General features: G+C 37.9%; 1 protein-coding gene across 2 annotated transcripts; it reads left to right on the plus strand.

Moving 5' to 3' along the window:
* The first annotated feature begins 702 nt into the window (after window positions 1-702).
* On the plus strand, window positions 703-23088 carry LOC127660920 (unhealthy ribosome biogenesis protein 2 homolog). 2 transcript variants are annotated; one of them, XM_052151402.1, is made up of 10 exons: window positions 703-746; window positions 1335-1494; window positions 1613-1789; window positions 2304-5619; window positions 5762-5922; window positions 7151-7261; window positions 11703-11945; window positions 12415-12511; window positions 16252-16391; window positions 22637-23088. In XM_052151402.1, the coding sequence occupies exons 2-10, from the start codon at window positions 1369-1371 to the stop codon at window positions 22832-22834; spliced, it is 4569 nt and encodes a 1522-aa protein (XP_052007362.1). In that variant the 5' UTR covers window positions 703-746; window positions 1335-1368; the 3' UTR covers window positions 22835-23088. The 2 variants fall into 2 exon arrangements, with proteins under 2 accessions (XP_052007362.1, XP_052007363.1); XM_052151403.1 differs by having other exon boundaries at window positions 728-746; window positions 1351-1494.
* The last annotated feature ends 270 nt before the right edge of the window (window positions 23089-23358 follow it).

A 23358-nucleotide genomic window follows, 5' to 3' on the forward strand; every position in this document is an offset into this window, starting at 1 on the left:
TGAAATAACTATGAAAATATATTTTTATTAACTAACATAAAGATGAATAAATAGGCTACTGTAAAAATATATTAATTGCTTGTTCATGACACCTAATGCATTACATAATGTTAACAAATGGAAACTTATAAAGTGTTACCACCTAACCATTTATTAAATAATTTAAAATGGTTTGACCATTTTCATCTTACATTTATAATTTTATAAAAGCACTTACATTAATTCTTATGTTAAACGTGTGTATTTTTCGAGCTGAATAGATGTTTGCCTGGATTGCATAGTTTACTGTGTTACATTGTCATGACAACCAAGTTATGAAATTGTATATAACTTTACATAAGGAAGGTTAGTAGGTGATTTACTCTCACTTAACATGCATATTGTTTAAGTTTTTTGGCTATAATTTGTAACGGAGTGTATTTTAATGTTTACGGATTGGCCCCATTGACTTCCATTGTAAGTGTCTTGCTGTATGGCTACCTTATATATATATATATATATATATATATATATATATATATATATATATATATATATATATATATATATATATTATTTCTATCTGCATGTTAGCAAACCAATATTGATACTGTGTAGAATTGCTCCTGACGCAATTTGCAATGCTATTTGCACATATTCTTCCTCAAGCTTTTATGCTCTTTCTTGATTATTGCTGTCTGGGGTTAAAGTGTAAGGGTTACAGGTCTTTCCAGCCTCCTCAACGAAAACACGTGTGTGATGCGATTGTAAGTATTTTGACCGTTAATTCTTATTAAATATAAACGGATGCTTATAATAATTACTATTAAACTGGATCTAGAAAACTGCATCTTACAAACGTTCTTGAGGACGTTTTGCAATATGATGCGCTGGGGGCAGCTAGGATGTTAAAATGATCACGTAGCCTAAGAGAGAATTTAGTTTCTGGATTTCAGCCAGTGTTGCGTTGGACCTGGTTAGCAATAGTCCTGCAATATTACAAGGTTCCTAAAAGAAAGAAAGAAAGAAAGAAAGAAAAGCCAGTTTGAGTCGAGCCGGTTATTTTAGTTACTGCACTAGTTTTTAAGCACGAATTGTGTCAAATCTGCTAAACGACTTTTACAAATTTGCCGCTGCGTTTTAGGAGGCTTAGCCTTAAATTATACTAGCTTGGTGCGTTTTTAAAATCACTTGTGGCATGGAAATGAATTAAAACGGATATTATAATGACGAGTCGCCGTCTAGTGGCCAAGATTCCTCTGTTCAGATTTGTATACTAAATGTTAGCTGCTCATGTGATGCACATCAATCTTGTTTATTTGGTGTAAGGGTATGTAAACAAAGATTGTCTTCAGTTTTTTTCCCCTTTAGACACAAAGGTATTTAGATATGGCTGCTATTTACTCTGGCATCCATCTGAAACTGAAAAACCCTCGCACACCCTGGACAGACAAATTGAAACTTGTTCGATTTGCATGGGTATCAACACAGTGCCTTCTTCCTAATAAAGAGCAGGTAAATAATCTTAAGAAAATATAGATTCAAGATCCTCTTTTAATTGGACACATCTAGCAAATGTTTTGTCATAATTTTATTAGTGAGTAAATACAATTGTTTTTTCTCCTTATCAAAGGTTCTTTTTGACTGGACAAGTCATGCTCTCACTTGTTTTTACAATAAGAAAGTGGAGGTGCCCTTGGAGGTGGTGGAGGGTTTATGGACCTACCTTGATGATATTCTTCACAGCAGGAAGCTTCATAATTTGCAGAGTGAGGGGAAAACCATCAGCCTTCGTCTCACAGTAGCACAGGTATTTACCAGTACAGCAAAATGTGGACATTTTCAAGGCATTATTTGTTACATTTTTAAACAATCTTAACTGACATGTTACTTGGTGGTGGAAGGAATTTTCAAATTTTTTACCTGAAAAACTGAAACCATGATTATCTTTAAAACAATGAAAGACACACTTCTTCCAAGAGCACTTGACTAACTAGGCTTATTTAACTTTTATACTAAAAAGGGATAAAATGGTAAATATGATAAAAACATGAAAAATTACTTAATAAAAATCCCACTGATTAATCACTTCTGCTTGTATTATTCTCATTTGTAAGTCTCTTTGGATTAAATGGTTACAAACTGCAATGATACAGAAAGCATTTTCATAAAGGCAGTGTAATGAAATGTTTTTTTTTTTCCAAAAGTCTAATCTTATTTGGGCCATAAATGCAACCATACCAAATTTATAACTGTATTAATTTTACATTTTGGTAGTGATTAATGTTAAACACATTTGCATTTATCATTTTATTTTACCCTAGATGATCAATGAGAGGATTTTGGAATGTACTACAGGGCTGACCTCTGTGAGTCTTCACACTGTTCTGAGTTGTTGTCATGGCATCTTGACCTCTCCAGTCCTCTCTGTGACCTACACTGCTAACTATGCATTGCTGGTGGAGCTCATAGCTCGACTCTCTGGCTTGGCCAGCAATCAGCTCAGGAAACAAATATCTGATGAGCCTCTCTCACTCAAAGTCTTTGAGGTCCTCCTCCTTGTTCTCAGCACCTACCTTCCTGTTCAGAAACAGCAGGCCAACTCCAACCGAGTGTTTTCCCAAGTAACTGCAAACATTCTTCAGCCTCTTTTCCTGCTCAGACACTTACTTAACACAAGGGTATGGACTGAGAAGGACGACATTAAGATTCGACAGAATCTGAGCAAGGAAATCCGAAGCAAAGTAGATACTATTCTTCAGTCAGCTCTCTTCATCCCTGATCATTTACAGTCTTACAAGGAAGAAGTTTTGCCTTCAGAGAATGAAGCCAGTGCCAAAAAGAGTCAAGCAGGCAAGGGCTTGCTAGGCCCTGTCAATATGATTCTATCAAAACTTTGTGTCCAAGGAGATAACGATGAGGAGGAGGCTGCATTATTTTATGCTGTTAAAACAAACTCTCTCTCTCTGCTCTTTAAATTTGCCCTCGATTCATTTTACAATGGGGGAGAAAACAAGCAAGTGTGCTTCCATCTCATGACTAAGCTCATTATCGCTTTAGGCTTCACAGATGAGCTTGATATCAAGGAGACTTTCAGTGCATCGAACTGGGGTCTCGCTTTGCTCACTTTGGAGAACCTCCTGAACTCCTGTTTGGCTGGCAATATCTACAATGTAGCTACAGACAGAATACAACATGGAGAAGTGCAGTTCAAGTTTTACCGGAAACTGGCTCAGCTTTTATTTAACAATACGCAGATGGCCATCCCAGCCTGGTACCGCTGTCTCAGATCTCTTCTCATGCTGAATCACCATATCCTGGAGCCAGATTTAGATGAGCTTATTTCAACTGGGTGGGTTGATTCAGACAACATGGAACAACGGGTTAGAAAGGCCAGAGAAGCACTTGTGTCTGCTGTTTTGCAAACTTATGCAAAACTTAGACAGATGCCCAAACTTATTGAAGAGCTGCTCGACGTAGTCTGTCGGCCAGCAGCGGATGATCTGAGGCCACCCCTGTTGCCTGAGACTATACAGAAGACCCTGAGTCAGAGTCTGCTAGACAATCCTCCTGGCCAAAATCTTGAAATCTGCTGGCTCATTTTAAAAAGGATGCAGAGCTATCTGCTCCCCCACATGCAGGAACAAACAGAGGATTTGGCACTGAAAATGTTTTCTGTGAGTTCGCTCCTCTATGCTGTACTGTTCAGTTTTAAGACCCTGGACAACAGCACCATGATGCCAATTGTGAAGCAGACTCAGAATCTGATGGAGGAGATGCTGAAGATTGTTGAAGACTTGTTGAGGCACTTTGAGGAGAACTTGGTCACAGAATGTCCATGGAGGCAAAAGATCCTAGAGGTGACCCTTCTCCTTACATACATTTGGGTTGAGGTGGATACGCTTTTTCAGATTCACTGTATTAAGTACACATCCCTTGCTGCCTCAGAGAGTGGTGTCACGATTAGTTTAGTGGAGAGAGCCTTGACACTAGAGAACATGGACTGCCAGGTCATTAGTCCAGTTGGTAAACTTCTACAGAAACTGCTCTCTCTACACAAACTGAAGAAACTCTTGCTCAAATCATCTACTGTATCATCAGATGAAAATATAACAGATGTTCTTCAGAAAACAGCCCAGTTCATCATCGACAGACAAGAACATTCAGTAATGCTCAACGTTGACCAGATTTGGGATCTCCAGCTTTGTAGTGTCAACACTGACACATTTATGGCAGCTCACTGGTTTCTTATAATATCCAACCTTCCATTAATTGTCCCTCATCTCAAGCAGAACAACATATCTGATTTAGCAGACTTCATGTTGAAGTCTTTGCTTCAGAGCTTGCATGGTTCTGGAAACAATTTGGAGAATGATGGAATCTCTGTCTGCTCAATATCCAGAGAACTACTTGAGGGTCCAATTCTTTGCGAGCTCCCTGAATTGTTCTCAGCAGTGGTAAAGTGTATCATCAAGGCATTTTTTGGACTGCTCGACGCTTCACATGTGGAGTTAATCAGTCCTTCATTTTTTAAATCATCTGCAGAAGTAAGCATTGGAGTTGAAGGTGAAGTGTCTATGACATCGTCTCTGAAGAGATTGAAGGCCATTGGACAAGAGATTTTAGACTCTGTCAAAACGGGTTCTTCCATACCTTTATCTGAAACACAGGTAGATGGTTTACTGCAGTTACTCACAGTCACAAGAATGCTGAATAGATGCACAATGTTCTCTGAAGATTATTCAGAGCTTTTTCTAAGCTTGTACACAATGACTGTTTTTGTGAAGTGTGATGAAAGCATGGAGCCCTTGTTAGCTATTAGATTCCTGAGGGAGCTTTTTAAGGCCATGGCTTCACTCCTGGTGGTTACAAATTCTCAAACAATCTTGAAAGCTGTGCATGGAAGTAATCTGCTAGAGGTAGCTGTGACATCCCTCTTCTCTCGTAGCTCTAAGGGCCTCTTTAAGATTGTCTCTGACTCAACCTGGTTATCTTTTGTGGACTCCATTAAAGACTTTATCCAGTGCCTAATACAGCTCATAATTGAAAGGAGGAGCAGTGCTTGCCTCAATCTGGAGAAGTTTACCTCTTTCATGGTTGAGAGTAATATTGCTGTGAGAGGTCTGTCTTTAAACGCAGTGGGGCAATCTAAGTGGGATCTCTGCTCATTACAACTCCATCTGGTAACTTTGAGCACACTTTGCAATGAAATGATCGCAACCCTGGGGAAGAACAAACAGTTGGATGGATCTCTGACTTGTTTGTTAGAAAAGGCCACTTCTGTGATGGAGCCAGACATTCAGGCTGTGCTTATGGGCAAAGAAAGTGGTCTTCTCAGGCAGTCATTCTCTGTTGAAATGGTGACCGTCATGATCAGGAGTGAGCTAGCAAGAGCCTCCCACCTGTTTCAGAGTGGTTCTGAGGACCACAGGCAGGAGAGAATATCCCGCATGTCATTCTACCGGAGCTTTTGCCAGCAGATCTTAAAGGAACTGTATCCATCACCTCGGCCTATGGACTTCCTTATTTCCTCAATTCGCTATCTCTCTGCATTCTATACGGCTGCTGAAAGGACCAAAGCAGCTGACTTGGGAGAACTGAATGTTGAGATTTTGCAGAGTGTCCATGCACTGCTGTCAGGTACAATCACCTTGAACTTTTCAAAATGTTTTATCATTTAACTTACTGTTTGTTTGACATTAATAAATTGATGGCAGATTATCTAGCAATTTTGTGAATCCTCTGCTTACAATCCTCTGCTGTCTGTCAATCATTTTAACAGGTACTTGGATGTCTTTGTCAGAGGTAAAGGAGCTTGAAGAGCCAGTAAAGGAGCTTTTTAATCAGCTGGTGGCCAACTGTTCTCAAGAGCAGTTCCATTTGTTACTGCTGATACTCAGAGAGGGGCTTGTGGCATCAAAGGTTGAAGGAGGCCTCCACAATGTAAGATTCCCTATCTCAGTGGTTCCCAAACTTTTTACAGTGGTGTACCCCTTCAAAATTCAACAACCTTTTGCGTACCCCCTCACTAACGCATAGATAAAATTCACACAAGGTCATTTGAAAATATGTCTGTTTAACACTTTGTGCTTTGTAAACACTTCATTTGTAAAAACTTATATTAAACATGTTATATTTGTACGTGTTTTGTACATGTTATATTAATCATATACGTATACTGAATAAATGGCTTACCGATTGAGATGGGAATGTTAGGTATGATATAGCTGCATAACTTGAAAACTCCCCCGTCATTGCGTCATGTTATGCAAGAATAGCGTTCGGTTCTGTGCCTGGAATTGCGCATCATTGCAGGTAAGGCATTGCCGGCCGAATTCAAGCATTAAGTGTCTGTGCAATTGCGCGGTCAGCTCAAGGGGCTTTTTATGTCACATTTGACACTGTTAGCAGATGTGAGCAAATGTGATTGAAAATTACTTGCGTGTGAATATGGAAATTATTTGGTGCTGCTGAATGTCTGACACCTGCCATCAAAGCTTATGAACTTATACCATCCCTATGCATCTAACCTTAAATACAAATTACGTTTTAAACTGCAAAAAAAAGAAAACTAAACTAAAGTAGTGGACGACTGACATGTGCGAGTCTGGTACTTGCTATCACTTAGTTACGTCACCTAGCGCTGGGCTGATGAAAAAATATACTTGTGTGACGCACGACGTAAATGCATTATTTAACAGCAAAATATCGGGTTATTTCATTGCATATTTTTCTGAACTTTATGACACGACCATTTAGATTTTTCTACACTAGAGGGCACACAAAATAATTTTTGCCAGTGAGAAATGCATGTACTGGGTTTGAATGTTATTTTAGACTGTGATGAAATTGAAAGAATGGTAAATCTCAGAATGTCATTCGCATACCCCCGTCGTCTCCTCACGTATCCCAGTTTGGGAAACACTGCCCTATCTTAAACATTTAGAAATCTGTAGATTTTTTTTTTATTTGTTTTTATTTTTTTAATAGATTGTTAAATTTGTTTTCTGTTCTTATTCTGAGTGAAACATTATATTGTTGTTAACATGCAAATCACTACAGATTAGGATAAAATGTATTCCTTATTCTCTTTATCTTACCCTGCTGTTTCTAAGCATACTTGTAGTGTGAACTGAAGACATCTTGTTTTTGTTTAACTTGTCTGTCACAGGAGGTTTTGTCAGCTGTGACTCTAACAAAGCTGCTTGCCTGCTGTCAGTTTCCAGAGCATTGCTCAAAAGCATTTTGGCGCATCATTCCGCAAATCATATCTACTCTCATTGTAAGTATTTCAATACCTGTTTTCAATTTGAATAAGATTAATCATGCTTGAATTTCTGGTGTACTAGTTTCTTTTTATTGCAATTTTCAAATCTTAGGGAAGGCGGAAGTATCACAATATCCTATTTTTTTCTTTTTCATGTATAATCATCTGCATTAGCATTGTTATTTCTGTCTCAGAGCACAGGACTTGAATGATTGGGAAAGGATGCTTGACAGCAAATATTTCCTTCAATTTGTCTCCAAGAACATTAAATTGATAGTTCAGACAAAAATGAAAAATCTTTCATCATTTATTCACTTTCATGCCAGGTGTGTATGACTTTCTTCTGCAGAATACAATGAAGATTTTTAGAAGAATATCTCGGCTCTGTAGGTGTAGGTGACCAGACAGTTCAAGCTCCAAAATTCACAAAGGCAGAATAAAAGTAATCCATATGACATAAGTGGTTAAGTCTATGTATTCTGAAGCGATGCAATCACTTTGGGTGAGAAAGAGATACATTTTTCAATCTTTTATTTTTACAATAAATCTCTACTTTCACTTTTTGTGATTTGAGGAGCTTGAAGGGCCTGGTCACTGTTCACTTGCATTGTATGGACCTACAGAGCTGAAATTTTCCTCTAAAAGACTTTGTTTGTGTTCAGCAGAAGAAAGAAACTTGTACATATCTGGCATGGCATGTGGGTGAGAGTTTTCATTTTTGGGTAAACTATGCCCTTTTAAAGGACTTTTCCCGAGTTCATTGTGAGGTACACTCAACATCGTGTGTGCTAATATGAGACTAGTGGGATAGAATCACTTACTAACCTTGTCTGAGCAAAGATACTGTATTTCCAATAGGGATATATCCAGTATCGGGTAACACTCTAATTTTTGCATATTATGCATAAGTATACAAGAAAAGGATGGTTTCAAAGAGAAAAATCCAACACAATAATAACATAGGTGAAGAATAATTACAAGAACCTTTAACAGTTGTCCCAATGCTCAAATGTTTATTTTAACAATTTACAGCTGAATTGATGCACCTTTTTTTAATAAATGTTTTTATGTGAAATACTAACTCATTAAAACATTTATACACTTGTTTTAGTGGTAATCTCACACATGTCATTACAGAGATCTGGAGAGGAAAATATCTTTTAGGCATTCTAGATAAACCTCTGATGGTAAATGTTGTTAAAAGATGTGCAAGTTTGACAGTGACTTAACTAGCTCAATTCTTCAGGTGCAGACAGAACCTTAGAGGAGAACTGTGCATGTATGGAAACGCATCTTGGTGCAAAAACACTACCATAATTATTAGACAGTCAATTTAGTGCTTGTATTTCTTTGATTTGATTTGTTCACATCATGGCAGGTAAAAAACAGTGATGGTCAGACTGCTGTTCTTGGAACTTATAAAGTTACCAGCCAAAGAAGAATTTTGCTCACTAAATTTGGACCAAAAGCAACAAAAAAATAATAGCATATATTTTTTTTTAAACATACATTTTAGAGGTAGACCGATATATCGGTTTTACCGATAAACAGTGCCGATAGTTGCTTTTTGGAACTATCGTTATCGGAAATAATCTATTGCAATACTTTTTTAATAATTTCAAAATAAGAGTAAGAAGACGACATTTTTGACATTCTATAAATCAATTTTAAAAACTATCGGACGATTAACTGGTTATTGGCCTTTCCCTCCACCTTAGTTATCGTATTGGCAAAATCCATTATCGGTCGACCTCTAATACATTTTATATGTTATTTTAACATACTGTACTCACTGAATGATGAAACAAATTTGGCTCTGGCTACTCTCTTCCCCCAAACTCTGCCTTTGACAACTAGTCTTGTAAAGCATTTCTCGTACAGCGCTGACTGGCCCGACTTGCCTTTGTCTTGTTTCATTAAAATTCATCTGCCTGGAAAAGCCAGGTTTCCAAGTCTTGTTTATTTTTGTCACTGAGTTCAGTCAGTGAATGATTCTGTGTGTGCCTGTCAGGTTAGTCTTATTATTGCTCCTTTTTTCTCTGTCAGACCCTGACATATAAGAGCTGCCGCTAGCACTGTTTACAACAGCGACCAAAAGCTTTGTTTCCCTGGTGCTGCTTTCACACCTAAACTGTCTTTAGTACACAACACAAGCTCTGTAATAGTCACTTTTGTTGTTATTTTATGGTAGTGGTCTCATGTTTTGATGTGCTGTTGAACATTAGAACCGTTGTTGTGCTACATTTTAAGATGCATTCTGGATTGGTTTCAGATAAATATCAGTCTGGTTTGTAAGAGATCTGCATATTGTATTGCACATGTGTATTAAATTAGCCTTTACTAATCTTTAAAGGTGTACCAAGTATTTTTTTTCCTCTAAAATTATTATTTTTTGTTAAAAATTTTTATTGATTCCATTAGTAAATTAAATAAACGTAACATAAAATACGTAATCAAATTATATACATTAAGCCCCTCCCCCTAAAATCCTCACAGCATGCAAATGTGAGATAACGGGGTGTAACGTCTTCGGTTAGTTTAATAGAAAGGCTTTGCTATGGCAGAATAGGGGCAAGAAATTCCTGTCCAATAAAATCACAATTCTTTCATAATTTACTCGCCCTCATGTTATTCCAAAGCTGTATGACATTTCTTCTGTAGAACACAAAAGGAGATGTTTAGTCAAAGGCATTTTTGTTTTTTCATACAATGAAAGTGAATGGTTATTGATAATGTGTTTGGTGCTCTGCAGTTTGTGCCTCTTGACAGTCATTCTCTGGATGACTCCATGCTGCTTGTGAGGCCATTCATGAATGGTTAATGCATAATGGGACTTTTAAATAGGAAAACCTATTTCAAGGACCTTTGTACCAAAGTGTACCATTGTGTGTAGCAAATACAACCTTAAGCTTTGAACTATTGGGCAAAATTTTGTTTAACATATCCCTCTGTGTTTGGAACAACAAAAAGGTTTCAATTGGGTGAGTTTATGCTTTAGAATACATAAGAGTGCTCCCTCCTCATGAAGGCTGCCAGGTTAAGATTACATGACTGAATACGGATGCTACTTACATTGGTAAACCTGTTATTATCATACACTTTCACTTGCAAACAGGGTATTTCTACAAATGACACCATTGACCAGACTTGCTTTTGTGTGATGCTGCAGCCTGGTGTTTTTGTTTAGGGAGTGTTACGGTGTTCTTAATGGGAAAGGAGGAGGCAGGAACCAGCAGAACAGTCAACATAACTTTCATGACTTAAATTAACTTAAAGAAACATAAACAAACAGACACACACAGCAGCCACGTGTGTCTCTCGAACTGGCGCCCCCGGCTCGTCTTTATCCCTCTCCCGGGTGCTTAGGATAATTCAGCACCGAGCGTGTGTCCCATGGCCTGGCCACGCTGCCCTCATCATCACAGGGAGATATCCAAAATGATTAGTGTTGGAGGGGGCTCCAGGAACTGGGTTGGGAACCACTGTATTAGAAGGTGGGTAAATTGTGGCTATGAAGGGATGGACATGGTCCGCAACATTACTCAAATAGGCTGTGGTATTCAAGAGATGATTGATTGGTATTAACAGGCCCAAAGTGTGCCAACAAAACACTCCCCACACCATTAAACTACCTCCACCAGCCTGGACTGTTGACAAAAGGCACGTTGTTTCCATGGAGTCATGCTGTTGGTGCCTAATTCTGGCCCTACCATCTGTGTGCCTCAGCAGAAATCGAGATCCTTCAAACCAGGTTAATTTTTTCCAGTCTTCAACTGTCCAGTTTTGGTGAGCCTGTGCCACTGCAGCCTCAACATTCTGTTCTTGGCTGACAGAAGTGGTCTTTAGCTGTTGTAGCCCTTTCACCTAAGGTTCGATGTGTTGTGCATTCTAAGATGCTTTTCTGCTCACTACAATTGTACAGATTGGTTATCTGAGTTACTGTAGACTTTGTCAGTTCAAAACAGTCTGGCCATTCTCTGTTGCCCTCTTTCATCAACAAGGCATTTCTGACCACAGAACCGCCACTCACTGCATGTTATTTTGTTTTTGGCACCATTCTGAGTACATTTTAGAGACTGTTGTTTGTGAAAATCCCAGCAGGTCAGCAGTTACAGAAATACACAAACCAGCTCATCTGACACCAACAATCATCCATGCGATTATCTAATCAGCCAATTGCCTGCAGATACAGGTCAGAAGCTTCAGTTAATGTTCACATAAACCATCAGAATGGGAAAAACATTTTATTTCAGTGATTTGGACCACGGCATGATTGTTGTTGCCAGATGGGCTGGTTTGAGTGTTTCTGGATCTGCTGATCCAGAGATGCGGGTTGGCACAGTTTTGGCAGCACAAGGGGGACCTACACAATATTAGGCAGGTGGTTTTAATGTTGTGGCTGATCGGTGTATACTGTATAATTCAATTACATGTGTAATTTCACCCTTGTTTTCAGTTTCTGATAAAGGAGTCCAGCAAGCTGCGTTCCCTGACCCGTGTTCTGACTGTGCCAACCCTCGAGGCTCTGACTGTCCTGCTCCGGAAGGGTGAAGCACACCTCTCTAATCCACACCATGTCATTATGGTGCTTGGTGCTCTGCAGTTTGTGCCTCTTGACAGTCATTCTCTGGAGGACTACCATGCTGCTTTTGAGGCTATTCATGAAGCTCTGTTTGCAGTTATCTTTTGCTATCCTCAGGTGAGTATCTTGGGAATGGAGAGTGAAAGATATTCGTTTAAAGCTGATAATATTTATGCATTTAAGTTGTTACACTTTTTCAAGGTGAATTATATCTTTATACATCTTAAATGTATTTTCAAATTGGCCAAAGGCTGAGGAAGTAGAAACCATTCCAGATGCTTTCATCTTAAAATGTCCCACAGTCAATAAGTGGGACATTTTAAGAGGGGTTTTAGACATGAAGTTTGTCTTTTTCCTATTTTTTTAGTTTCTGTAAGAGCAACCTCTTACAGAAACTAAAAAAATAGGAAAAAGACAAACTTCATGTCTAAAACCCCTCTTAAAATGTCCCACTTATTGATGAAAGATTTTGGCACAAATCTGTTGGTCTTTTTATTTGTGTTAGACTGTGGATTATTATAAGACCATGTATTTTATACTAAGCTCAGCATTGCACCCATTTTAAGAACTTTTCAAATGTTTGCAGGTGATGCTGAAGGCTTCCCCCACCTTCCTGAATTGCTTTTATCGTTTGGTTTCATCAGTCATGCATGAAGGCAGACAGAGGGTTGAGTCTGACAGAGGCAAGTATGCTCCCCTTTATATTTTTCAAAATGTATATATAAAAAAAAAATTAAATGGTGTATTGTGTTTTACTTTTGCAAACGGAGTAGATTCAGCAGCTGGTTGCAAAAACACTACAAACTTAAACCCCTGATGTTCACTTGACTCAAAGCCTTATCTGATAGATAACAACAGTACTGTAGCTTGAAAGCTTTAGAAGGATGAAAGCTTTACAATCAAAAATATCTGGTCTTGGTTTAGGAATTAAAAAAATAAATAAATAAACCAAGTCCATAGAATAACTGTTTGTTGGCTTCTTGCAATTGGGTACAGAGATTTACTTAATGAAGATCAAGTTGCAATTCTCTGATACAAAAAATAGAAGCTATTAACCCTCAGTGGTTTAGTAGTTAATATTTAAATTACAGTTTCCCTTCAAGGGGATTATACTGTCTAAATTTCAGGGTTAAGTTTCTTCATGCTGTTTATCTTTTATATATCACTCTATTGTAACATATTCCACAAGCAACTCTTATGGAAGCAAACAAAGCCTCAATTAATACAAAGACCCAGCATGTTCTTTTGCCAGCATGTCTGCTTCTATTGTATGCTCTGTAGCTGTCAGATAAAGAAAGTGGAGGGCACCTGAAATTGGCAAGCTTTTATGTTTGGAACTTCAACACAAGAATCGTTAATTGAGTATTGATAGAGCCATGTCTGTGATCTTTTACATTTACATTTACATTTATGCATTTGGCAGACGCTTTTATCCAAAGCGACTTACAGTGCAATTATTACAGGGACAATCCCCCTGGAACAACCTGGAGTTAAGTGCCTTGCTCAAGGACACAATGGTGGTGGCCGTGGGGTTAGAACCAACGACCATCTGATTAACAGCCCTGCGTTTTAGCCACTACGCCACCACCACACCTTTCCTTTCTATGAGTTCCCCTGAATTCATTTAATGTGCAGAAATAAACATATGTTACTTGGGGTATGATTCATCTAAAATAATGAGACAAACATCTTGTTGAGATCTGTTCAGACAGCTTCAGACTGTGGTTTTGTGGATTGAATTTCAAAGTGAAGTGACAGAAAAATTCTACCAAGATGGTGAGCTGAAGGTCAAGTCCTGAAGCTGAGGGCTCAACACATTTTTGTATGCATTCTTCTAATTTAAGATCTCTTAAGATGGAAAGCCTCTTCTAACTGTAGCATCAGTACAGTTAGGCTTTAGTTTATTCATTTCTCAGGCTTTCATTTTTAAATGTAGTTATATGGTTTTATTATATTTATTTCTTATATACAGTTGTGCTCAAAAGTTTGCATACCCTTGGAGAATTGGTAATATATGTACTATTTTTAAAGAAAACATCAGTGAGCAGGCAAAACACATTTCTATTGTTTCTTATTGGATTCATAAACAACTGTAGGTTATAACAGAATGGTACAATCATAAAACAAAATATGGCAACAAAGAAAAAAAATTAAATTACCCCTGTTCAAAAGTCTGCATACCCTTATTTCTTAATACTGTGTATTGCCCCCTTTAGCATCAATGACAGCATGCAGTCTTTAGTAATAGTTGTCTATGAGGCCCCAAATTCTTGCAGGTGGTATAGCTGCCCATTTGTCTTGGCAAAATGCCTCCAGGTTATGCAGTCTTTATAGTCTTGCATGAACCACACGTTTGAGATCGCCCCAGAGTGGCTCGATGATATTAAGGTCAGGAGACTGTGATGGCCACTCCAGAACCTTCATCTATTTCTTCTTTAACTACTGAAGGGTCATCTTGGCCTTGTGCTTAGGGTCATTGTCGTGCTGGAAAGTCCAAGAGTGTCCCATGCGCAGCTTTCGTGCAGAAGAATGCAAATTGTCTGCCAGTATTTTCTGATAACATGCTGCATTCATCTTGCCCTCAATTTTCACAAGATTTCTTGTGCCTTTAGAGCTCACACCCCCCAAAACATCAGTGATCCACCACCATGCTTCACAGTGGGGATGGGAATTCTTTTCACTATAGGCCTTGTTGAACCCTCTCCAAACATAGCGCATATGGTTGTGACCATTAAACTCTATTTTGGTCTTGTCACTCCAAATTACAGTGTGCCAGAACAACATCCGTGTTTGGAACAACATAACAGTACATGACAACATAATTAAAGTTTTTGGGTGAGCTTATGCTTTAGACTACATAAGGGTGGTCCCTCCTCATGAAGGCTGCCATGTTAAGATTACATGACTGAATATGGATGCTACTTATATTGGTAAACCTGGGTATTTCTACAATGGCACCATTGACCAGATTTGCTTTTGTGTGCTGCTGCAGCCTGGTGTTTTTGTTTAGGGAGTGTTATGGTGTTCTTAATGAGAAAGGAGGAGGCAGGAACCAGCAGAACAGTCAACATAACTTTCATGACTTAAATGAACTTAAAGAAACATAAACAAACAGACACACACACAGCGGCCACGTGTGTCTCTCGAACTGGCGCCCAAGGCTGGTTAGGACATTTTGGTACCAAGCATCCTGAAGTTCTCCTGAGATTACCTGTGGGTTTGTCTTTGTATCCCAAACAATTCTTCTGGCAGTTGTGGCTGAAATCTTTCTTGGTCTACCAGACCTTGGCATTAAGAGATCTCCGAATTTTCCTCTTCTTACTAAGTGATTGAACTGCACTGACTGGCATTTTCAAGGCTTTGGATATCTTTTTATGTCCTTTTCCATCTTTATAAAGTTCCATTACCTTGTTGCACAGGTATTTTGACAGTTCATTTGTGCTCCCCATGAAATAGTTCATCTAGCCTGCTCAGTGCATCCATGTGAGAGCTAACAAACTCATTGACTATTTATACACTGACACTAATTGCAATTTAAAAAGCCACAGGTGTGGGAAATTAAACTTTAATTGCCATTTAAACCTGTGTGTGTGTGTGTCATCTTGTCTGTCTATAACAAGGCCAAACATTCAAGGGTATGCAAACTTTTGATCAGCACCATTTGGGTGATTTCTGTTATCATTAGGATTTAAAAAGGAGCCAAACAACTATGTGATAATAAATGGCTTCATATGATCACTCTATCCTTAAATCCATTTTTGCATGATCAGTCATATTTTCAAAATAAATGCCAAAATTTCACAATTTCTGCCAGGGTATGCAAAATTGAGCACAACTGTAGTTTTACTATACTCCGATGTGAGGCAGTTTCAATCATAATGTAATGCCATTGATCATCTTATGGTAACTGACAACAAATTCATGCCCTTAAGTCACTGGCTTTCTCCACAACTAATTGAATAACATGGCTATATTAGTTCAGTTCAGTTCAAGTTCTTTATTCAGTCATGATGTTATTACAGACACAATATTAATCACATCAACAAAAAAAAAAATAAAAAAAAATAACATTCACTGCTGAAAAGGAGCATGAGGAAGACCTAGTCTTATAATATTACCCGGATCCATATTAATAAATGTTTAAAGAGATAGTTCACCCCAAAATTCAAAAAACCTTCCATTATTTACTCACCCCTATGTTGTTTCAAACTGGTTTGATTTTCTTCAGTGGAACACAAAAGATGTTAGGCAGAATTATGCCCTCAGTCACCATTCACATTCATTGTATGAAAAAAAAAAAAACTTGAAATTCAAATTTGACTAAGGCTTACAATCCACCTAACATCTACTTTTGTGTTTCACAGAAGTCAAAAAAGTTTAAATATCACATTTACTTGATTTGTGTTGGTGTCGCTTCTTTCAGTCTCTGAGAAAGACAGAGAGAGTCTTCTGAAGTGTGCCAGACTGGTGGAGAGGATGTACACTCATATTGCCGGTGCAGCTGAAAATTTCACAGTCCTGTCCTCGTTCATGGTTGCACAATATGTCAGTGAACTACAGAGGGTAAGATCAATACCCATTATCATTTCTTTATCTGCCACACTTGCTCTTTTTAAATGTACAATTCAAGCCAGAAGTTTACATACACTTAGGTTGAAGTTACTAAAAAAAAATTTGAACCACTCCACAGATTTTATATTAGCAAACTATAGTTGTCAAGTCATTTAGGACATCTACTTTGTGCATGACATGATTATTTTTTCCCCAACATTTGTTTACAGACAGATTGTTTCACTTTTAATTGACTATATCACAATTCTAGTGGTCAGAACTTTACAAACACTAAGTTAACTATGCCTTTGTGCCTATATAGAGTAGTGGTGGCATAGTGGGCTAAAGCACTAATCTGTAAAGCAGAAGGTTGTCGGTTCGATCCCCACAGCCACCACCATTGTGTCCTTGAGCAAGGCACTTAACTCCAGGTTGCTCGTCCCTGTAATAAGGGCTCTGTAAGTCACTTTGGATAAAAGATAAAAGCCAAATGCATAAATGTAAATGTTTAAGCAGCTTGGAAAATTCCACAAAATTATGCCAAGCCTTTAAGGCCTACCTTCAAACTTAGTGCCTCTTTGCTTGACATCATGGGAAAATCAAAAGAAATCAGCTAAGTCCTCATAAAAATGTGGACCTCCACAAGTCTGGTTAATCCTTAGGAGCTATTTCCAAATGCCTGAAGGTACCACATTCATCTGTACAAACAATAGTACACAAGTAGAAACGCCATGGGAACACGCAGCCATCATACCGCTCAGGAAGGAGACTCATTCTGTCTCCTAAAGAGGAGTGTAGGTTGGTGTGAAAAGTGCAAATCAATCCCAGAACAACAGCAAAGGACCTTGTGTAGATGCTTAAGGAAACCGGTAGACAAGTATCTATATCCACAGTAAAAAGTGTCTTATATTGACATAACCTGAAAGGCTGCTCGGCAAGGAGAAGAAAACACAGTTCCAAAACCACTATATAAAAGACTACAGTTTGCAAGTGCACATGGGGAAAACATCTAACTTTTTGGAGAAATGCCCTCTGGTCTGATGAAACAAATCAAACTGTTTGGAGGAAAAAGGGTGAGGCTTTTAAGACTAAAAACACCATCGCAACCGTGAAGCATGGGAGTGGCAGCATCATGTCGTCGGGGTGCTTTGCTGCCGGAGGGACTGGTGCACTTCACAAAATAGATGGCATCACGAGGAAGGAAAATGATGTGGCTATATTGAAGCAACATCAAGACATCAGGAAATTAAAGCTTGGTCGCAAATGGGTCTTCCAAATGACAACGACTCCAAGCATACCTCCAAAGTTGTGGCAAAATACCTTAAGGACAACAAAGTCAAGGTATTGGAGTGGCCATAACAAAGCCCTGACCTCAATCCGATAGAAAATTTGTGGGCAGAACTGAAAAAGCGTGTGCGAGTAAGGAGGCATACAAACTTGACTCAGTTACACCAGTTCTGTCTGGAGGAATGGGACAAAATTCCAGCAACTTATTGTGAGAAGCTTGTGGAAGGCTACCTAAAAGGTTTGACACAAGTTAAACATTATAAAAGGCAATGCTACCAAATACTAACAAAGTGTATGTAAACTTCTGACCCACAGGGAATGTGATGAAATAAATAAATCATTCTCTCTACTTTTATACTGACATTTCACATTCTTAAAATAGTGATCCTAACTGACCTTAGACAGGAAATGTTTTCTACGATTAAATGTCTGGACTTGTGAAAAATTGAGTTTAAATGTATTTGACTAACTTATGGTACATTTTACCTGAAATATTCCCTGTAATTGTTTGTTGAACTCTCATTGACTGACTGTCTGAAGTATACATTGGTTGTTTCAGTAGAATGAGACTACTGAAACTAAATCGGTTTCATCACATATACGTGGTAAATAAGGATTCATTATGAAACCAGTTTACGTTTTAGTAACCGGATCCAGTTTAAAACTGTTAAATTCAGCATGAAACTGACAGGTGTATAAAAAGTACTGAGAAATTATACTTAAGTGAAAGTATTGATACGGAGTCAAAATTGTACTCAATTAAAAGTCCAAGTATCTAGCTAAAAACACTCGAGTGAAAGAAAAAAAAGTATTCACGTTAAATTGTACTGTAGTAGTGTGAATAAAATCAAAAAGATTTTATTAGCTAGAATAAAATCAAGAGAGGAGATTGTATGAGTGAGGATGTTGTTAAATTCGATTGGTTTAAGTTGCCTTTTTAATGTCTCCAACATATTTCTCACCTGGTGGCATTTGCAACCTGGTCATAGAATCATGTTACAATAACTACATTTTTGCCAAATTATTTTAGGTGTCCTGTTGTATGTAACGGGTGAAATGAACACTAGAGGTGCTAAAACAACAATGACTTTTAATCGCCTTTCATTCAAATCACAAGTAAAAATGCAGAATGTCAGTTCAAGAACACTTTTCATCCTGTTTCTCACCCAATGCTTTCTTATGACATATAAACACCTTTACTATAGTAATTTACAAAAACATTTGGATCACATAGCCAACTACATTTAAAAGCCTGTTTAAGTGTGAACAAATTGCACAGTAGCTCAACTCATAGTGTTGCATATGCTATACAAAGGACCAGGATACGAGTCCTGAAGTGCACACGAGTCGACACGTGAGCCGAACGGGTTATAGAAGCACCACAAAATGACGTGGTTGCTTCACTAATTGTATTTTTCATCTCACATCTGCTTTTTCTATCATTTAGGTTTAAGGTTTAAGGTAGGCATGTCGATTTTGTTGATTTTAAATCTCTATAGAACTCTAACCTTTAAAACCTCATCTGTTCGAGAGAACATTTCACTGCTTTTAGTGCCACACAGTTTACATTTCACTTCGGAACTGCCCTGAGACATGTAATGAACCACATCATTTTATTTTGCAAAAACATTGCCATAGTCATGCAATGTTCATTGCATAGGAGAAAGTACTCACGAATTGTGATCTCAGAGCACCTAGCCCCTTGAGACAGAGAAAGATAAAAAAATTAAAATAAAGTTAAGCTTTGAAAAAAAGTTAGTAATGTTGTTGGTTTTGTGTTTTGTTTTCTGCGGTTTGCTACCAAACCATGCTGATGAGCTGATGAATTCATTAAAATTCACAATTAGTATTTAATCAGATTCTATTAATTTTATTATCATTATCATTGTTTGTTTTATAGTTATTATAATTAAGTTGCCTAACAACAACAATTTAGCAAATAGGGAGTAGAATCCATATATCCGGATTCTATATTTAAATATGAAGGAAAGTATAGAAATAAATGACATTACAAAGTATGAATTACAAAATTCCAATGTTTATATATACTGTGTGTGTGTGTGTGTGTGTGTGTGTGTGTGTGTGTGTGTGTGTGTATACACACACTCACCTAAAGGATTATTAGGAACACCTGTTCAATTTCTCATTAATGCAATTATCTAATCAACCAATGACATGGCAGTTGCTTCAATGCATTTAGGGGTGTGGTCCTGGTCAAGACAATCTCCTGAACTCCAAACTGAATGTCAGAATGGGAAAGAAAGGTGATTTAAGCAATTTTGAGCGTGGCATGGTTGTTGGTGCCAGACGGGCCGGTCTGAGTATTTCACAATCTGCTCAGTTACTGGGATTTTCACGCACAACCATTTCTAGGGTTTACAAAGAATGGTGTGAAAAGGAAAAACATCCAGTATGCGGCAGTCCTGTGGGCTGAAAATGCCTTGTTGATGCTAGAGGTCAGAGGAGAATGGGCCGACTGATTCAAGCTGATAGAAGAGCAACTTTGCCTGAAATAACCACTCGTTACAACCGAGGTATGCAGCAAAGCATTTGTGAAGCCACAACACGCACAACCTTGAGGCGGATGGGCTACAACAGCAGAAGACCCCCACCGGGTACCACTCATCTCCACTACAAATAGGAAAAAGAAGCTACAATTTGCAAGAGCTCACCAAAATTGGACAGTTGAAGACTGGAAAAATGTTGCCTGGTCTGATGAGTCTCGATTTCTGTTGAGACATTCAGATGGTAGAGTCAGAATTTGGCATAAACAGAATGAGAACATGGATCCATCATGCCTTGTTACCACTGTGCAGGCTGGTGGTGGTGTAATGGTGTGGGGGATGTTTTCTTTGCACACTTTAGGCCCCTTAGTGCCAATTGGGCATCGTTTAAATGCCACGGCCTACCGGAGCATTGTTTCTGACCATGTCCATCCCTTTATGGCCACCATGTACCCATCCTCTGATGGCTACTTCCAGCAGGATAATGCACCATGTCACAAAGCTTGAATCATTTCAAATTGGTTTCTTGAACATGACAATGAGTTCACTGTACTAAAATGGCCCCCACAGTCACCAGATCTCAACCCAATAGAGCATCTTTGGGATGTGGTGGAACGGGAGCTTCGTGCCCTGGATGTGCATCCCACAAATCTCCATCAACTGCAAGATGCTATCCTATCAATATGGGCCAACATTTCTAAAGAATGCTTTCAGCACCTTGTTGAATCAAGGCCACGTAGAATTAAGGCAGTTCTGAAGGCGAAAGGGGGTCAAACACAGTATTAGTATGGTGTTCCTAATAATCCTTTAGGTGAGTGTGTAATTGATTGATATATATATATATATCTCAATCAATGTAAATTGTAATTTTTGACTTCGTAAATTTTTAGAGGTAGCAGGCGTAGAATTAAGTTGGTGTTTCTCACTTCGTGCTCATAGTTTTGAATGAATTAATCACATTCAGTCACAAATCAGATCAGAAATTCTGCCTCTGCAGATGGTCTGAACTCCACACAGCCTCTGTGTGACACTCGCATTTGAAATGACTGACCTCTGATCTGTCATCTGTTGGATGCAGTAAAAGGGCGAATTAAGTCAGTAAGATGAAAGAAAATGATCTGCAAAAATGTTCTGAATACTTTTTCCAAGTATAAACAAAATTGTAAGGAGTATAAATAAAAAAATTTGTTTGGACATTTGTGTTAAAGTACAAGTATTCTGTTTGAATTGCTCGAGTAAAAGTATAAATCGCCAAAATAATAATTAAGTATAATACATGATTTTTACTCAATTATTTACACCCCTGGAAACTGATTTGGCATATTTTATTTCCGGCATACAAAATATTTCGGAGTAAAACTGTAAATGCAATGTGAAGGGGAAAAAAACATTTGAGCGGGACTTCATTTTATTCATCTGGAGTTGATTGGTTCATAAAAAGTGGGCATTACATACGAGAATGAAGCCAAGTGGTTGGAGGGAATTGGTTGCAAAGTAAGAAGTATTTGTTACATCAACTGAAAAGTAATTTCAGAGGTGAAGCAATTATTATATTTTAATAAAACATTGACATTAAATAAAAAAATAAAGTGCACCAATAATTAATGCACAATAAAACTAGGAACATGGTTGTTTTTGAATGCCACCCTCACCATATAAAGGCAGCATAAAAGTAATCATAAGACTCCAGTTATTAAATCCATATCTTCAGATGTGATATGATCGGTGCAGGTGAGAAACAGATCAATATGTGTCCTTTTTTTATTATCAATCTCCACTTTAACTTTCACATTCTTCTTGTGTTTGTGGCAATTAACAAAGAATTTATAGTAAAAAAAGGAGTTAAATATTGATCCGTTTCTCACCTACACTTGTCATATCGCTTCTGAAGATATGGATTGAACCATTGCAGTCTTATGGATTACTTTTATGCTGCTTTAAAATGGTTGTTGGACCTTCAAAGTTCTGGTCACATTCACTTGCATTGTATGGACCTACAGAACTGAAATATTCTTCTAAATATCTTTGTGTTCGGCAGAACAAACGAATTCATACACATCTGGTATGCCATGAGGGGAAGTAGATAAAGGCATGGTTCATCCAAAAATGAAATTTCTTTCAAGAATGAGTCTGAATGGATTTCAAAATGTAACTCACTAACTATAATTGTGTTGCTTAAGTCCACTGTATTTTGTCCTATGTCATGCAATCTTAGCAATAAAGTTGTATTTGCAGAGACCAAATGAGAACAGACAAAATCAGATCTCTGGATGCATGTGCTTTCAAAGAAAATGGAAGCGGAACACTTTGCCGAAGGCAATTTGATTCCATTGTATTTGTCAACTTGCAGAGCAAAATGCATTTGACCTTCTGACCTGAGACTCATGTTTCTGCACGGAACAATTACATTAGTCCTGAATAATTGTCATTTTATACACTCAATGCTTTTTGTCTCTTATTTCCTAGGTGACGCTTCAGCCAGAAATCAAAGCACATCTAACAGAGGGCATTTACTGTATCCTGGACTGCTGTGTTGAACAAGATATTACATTTCTGAACACCACCCTTCAAATGGGTGTCAAGGAAGTGTTTAATGAACTGTACAATAGTTTCACACACTATCATAAATCTCAAAGACAAGGGGAAGAAAAGTACACCATCTGACAATTTCATCCTCAAACTGTCTGAATCAAGTGACTAAATCTGTATTAAGTATTTTTATGTACTATGTAAAAAGTCTGTCAATTCCTAAATAAACAACAACAATTCAGTAGTCTATAATTTTATAGTCAAGGTTATTCCTAGAAACATTTGAAAACAAAAATGTAATGGAGTGTTTTTTGCTAAATGTGGGGGGACAAACTATATAACATTGTCTCACTCTTTTGTACTTGACCAATTAAATACACTAATCAATATTTTACTCCCAACGGTAGGAAATCCATCACAGACATTAACACGGTTTTTCTCATGTTAAAGTAAAAATTCCCTCAAGCAAGGTATGCTTGGAAATAAAAGAACTTAAGAGTTATGTTGTGTTAGCGGAGTAACTAAATATCTGAATTGACAAGTCTTGAAGTGGTTCAGGAGCTACTTCAGGTGGACTCTAGGCTATAAAATTAGTGTACTGTAAAAGTGTCTTCTGAATTACAAATAACCAATTAAAAATGAACCCCAACAGACCTATA

The sequence above is a fragment of the Xyrauchen texanus genome, chromosome 20 (genome assembly GCF_025860055.1).
Source record: "Xyrauchen texanus isolate HMW12.3.18 chromosome 20, RBS_HiC_50CHRs, whole genome shotgun sequence".
Classification (NCBI taxonomy): domain Eukaryota; kingdom Metazoa; phylum Chordata; class Actinopteri; order Cypriniformes; family Catostomidae; genus Xyrauchen; species Xyrauchen texanus.